Source organism: Octopus bimaculoides, chromosome 6, assembly GCF_001194135.2.
Source record: "Octopus bimaculoides isolate UCB-OBI-ISO-001 chromosome 6, ASM119413v2, whole genome shotgun sequence".
Taxonomy (NCBI): Eukaryota; Metazoa; Mollusca; class Cephalopoda; order Octopoda; family Octopodidae; genus Octopus; species Octopus bimaculoides.
The window spans coordinates 106,735,199-106,738,272 of NC_068986.1; the positions used below are offsets into that span (position 1 = coordinate 106,735,199).

Sequence of the window (3,074 nt, forward strand, 5' to 3'; positions counted from 1 at the left end):
GATAACTGTTACCTTTTGATATATTACAAAAGGGAAAATACAATATATCTATCCAGCATGCTGAGTTCTATATCTGATAATGTTTGCACAGCCTAAAAATGTTTTAATAGAAAAATGTAGTAGTGTGCATGCAGCATTGTGATACAGAAGAGCTTCCTAGTGTGATATAAGGGAAAGTTAAGTAACATTTATATGCCTTTCACGCTCAAAGGTCCAGGATCAGATGTGAAAGCCAGAAAATTGCAGGACTTCCTCAAATATCTAATGGACACTTAGTATACTTTTTCGCATCACCAGAAGCTCTCCGTTTTCAATATTTGTTATATTTTTAACATTTTCTATTTTTAATTTTTAATAAAGTTTTCAATTCTTACATTACGAGTTTTATAAGTAAGGTCTACCATTCTCTACAGAAAAATCACCTCTCTTCTGTCTACGAAGGCACCCATAATTAATTATATATCTAGCCAAAGTTTTTTGGGGGGAGGTGTAGTGTTCGACCTCAGAACGGATAGCGCTCATTCTTTTTTTTTTTTTTGAATGACTTTCATTTTATCCAGGCCCAAATATTTTTTGCTCAATCGACCAATAATAATATCATCGAAAAATTCAATAGGGATGAGAACTCAGGTTCGAAATTTCCCCCAAGACACCTGATGAAGCTGAAACGTTGTGTTAACAAAAAACAAGATGAGGACAAATATCCATCAAATGTAAATAATGTAAATAATGTTAAACTTACTTAAACATTTTTTGTTAAACTTAAACATTAATAATACGAAAATGTCGAATATATAATAATATACATTATTTACATTTGACGGATATTTATCCTCGTCTTGTTTGTTGTTAACACAACGTTTCGGCTGATATACTCCCCAGCCTTCTTCAGGTGTCTTCGAGAAATGTCGAACCTGAGTTCTCATTCCTTATGCATTTTTCGATGTTATTATTATTATTATTATTATTATTATTATTATTATTCAGGTAACTGCCTGGGATCGAACTCGGAATCTTGGTGTTAGTTGCCTGCGCGTTTAACCACTACGCCATATAGCACTATATGCACTACGGGCATATAGCGTAGTCGTTAAGAGCACGGGATACTAAACGCAAGACCTCAAGATTCCGAGTTCGATTCCAGGCAGTGACTTGGATAATGATAGCAATAATAATAATAATAGTAATAATAATAAAATAATAATAATAATAATAATAATATCATCGAAAAATTCAATAGGAATGAGAACTCAGGTTCGAAATTTCCCCAAGACACCTGATGAAGCTGAAACGTTGTGTTAACAAAAAACAAGATGAGGACAAATATCCATCAAATGTAAATAATGTAAATAATGTGCATGATTCCTCATCCCTCAAATTTAGAACTATATAATAATATAATTTAATTTATTTCTATTCTTCTTTCAGATGTATATATATTCAATACTTTTAATTACAGCTCTGTGCGTTTCTGGTGGTCCTCCAACTGAGGGTAAGTTTTCACATTGTTCCCCTATTTTATTCATTTATTCTGCTGAACAGGTTTATGGTAAATAACTCTAATCTAATTCCCTTCGAAGCTTTTGGTCTCCTCTTTCCCCCGTCGCTGTTGCATGAACCTATACGAAAAAGCTATATTTGGCCAACTGCGAAAAAACATCCATAACATCTTACACACTAGGAGCTAGTTTATCTCTTTTCTATGTTTGTAAATTCTACAAAATATTTTCCATCAGAGACCCCATTTCTAAGTCACTCCAGTTCATTTCATTGCCGTTTTGAATTATTTGAATATCATACTAAGTGACAATACAAATCATAAATATTTTAATTTTTTCAGCTCTTTAAGTTCAGACATCAAACACCGCTAAGGTTGGCATCGTTGCTCATCCTTCCAGGATCGATAAAAGAAGTACCGGTTGAGTATTGGGGTCGGTGAAATCGACTAGCCTCTTTCGCCAAACTTTCGTGCCTCGCGTATATACCAGAATGCGTTATCATTATTATTATCTCTAAGGTCATGAGCTGGCAGAATTGTTAGCACGTCGGGCGAAATTCTCAGTGCTCCGTTCTGAGTTCAAATTCAGCTGAGGTCGACTTTACCTTTCATCCTTTGAGGGGTCGATAAAATAAGTACGAGTTGAACATTGGCATCGATGTAATCGACTCATCCACTTTTGCCTTCCCCATTTCGTCTATTAACTTTTCTGGTGTATGTTGGCACCAAGAATCCCGTAACCTCATGTCCATAATTCATTTCATTAAATATTGGCCATTAAGGCCTTACAAAGAGGGGACAAACAAGGACAGACAGACAAACATATCCATGCATACGCCATAGTAGGCAGTGGAGGTTTGTGGCTCCTTGTCGTGTCTTTGCTTGTACTATTTCTGCACAAGATTTTCACAAGCACTAACAATGTGAGTCACACTTTCGACCCTCTTCCCACACATTCCACAGAGGTCCGTTGCATTTGTGCGGTATATATTCTTTTACACTGAGTTGGTATTCACTGCCTGGTCCTGAGCAGCGATGATTAGGCTTTCTGTATTCTTCTTTAGGTCACCCTTGTTAAAGAAAAAGAATACCTTCTTCATTATTATTATTATTATTATTATTATTATTATTATTGAGTGAGAGGGAAGTGCATGCCACCAAAGTGACACTGGAGTAAAATATACGAAGCCCAATATACCCATCATGAGAACTCGTCTGATAAGGGTACACCAGGCACATGTATCACAACCATATGTGCTCGACATAGTGACCTTATATCAAGATAAACAGCATGACCTTGCAGGTGGGGCCCAGTTAGATCGAGTAGCCCATCCCACTCAAAAGGTCTCTGAATAAGACGTGTTTAAGGATGTTGAATGTATTATTATAATTATTATTATTATTATTATTATTATTATTATTATTATTATTATTATTATCATCATCATCATCATCATCATCATCGTCATTTTTATTATTATACTTTTCTGCTCTAGGCACAAGGCCCGAAATTTTGGGGGAGGGTGGCAGACTATTAGATCGACCCAGTACGCAACTGGTACTTAATTTATCGACC

The 3,074-nt window shown here is 35.5% G+C and overlaps 1 protein-coding gene across 1 annotated transcript in view; it reads left to right on the forward strand.

The window, feature by feature from the left end:
• LOC128248081 (uncharacterized) overlaps positions 1 to 3,074 on the forward strand; it is an 18,122-nt gene that overhangs the window by 8,245 nt on the left and 6,803 nt on the right. The window contains exon 3 of the mRNA XM_052968502.1: positions 1,429 to 1,492. Coding sequence (XP_052824462.1) covers positions 1,429 to 1,492 — 64 coding nt within the window. The remainder of the gene's footprint in view (positions 1 to 1,428; positions 1,493 to 3,074) is intronic.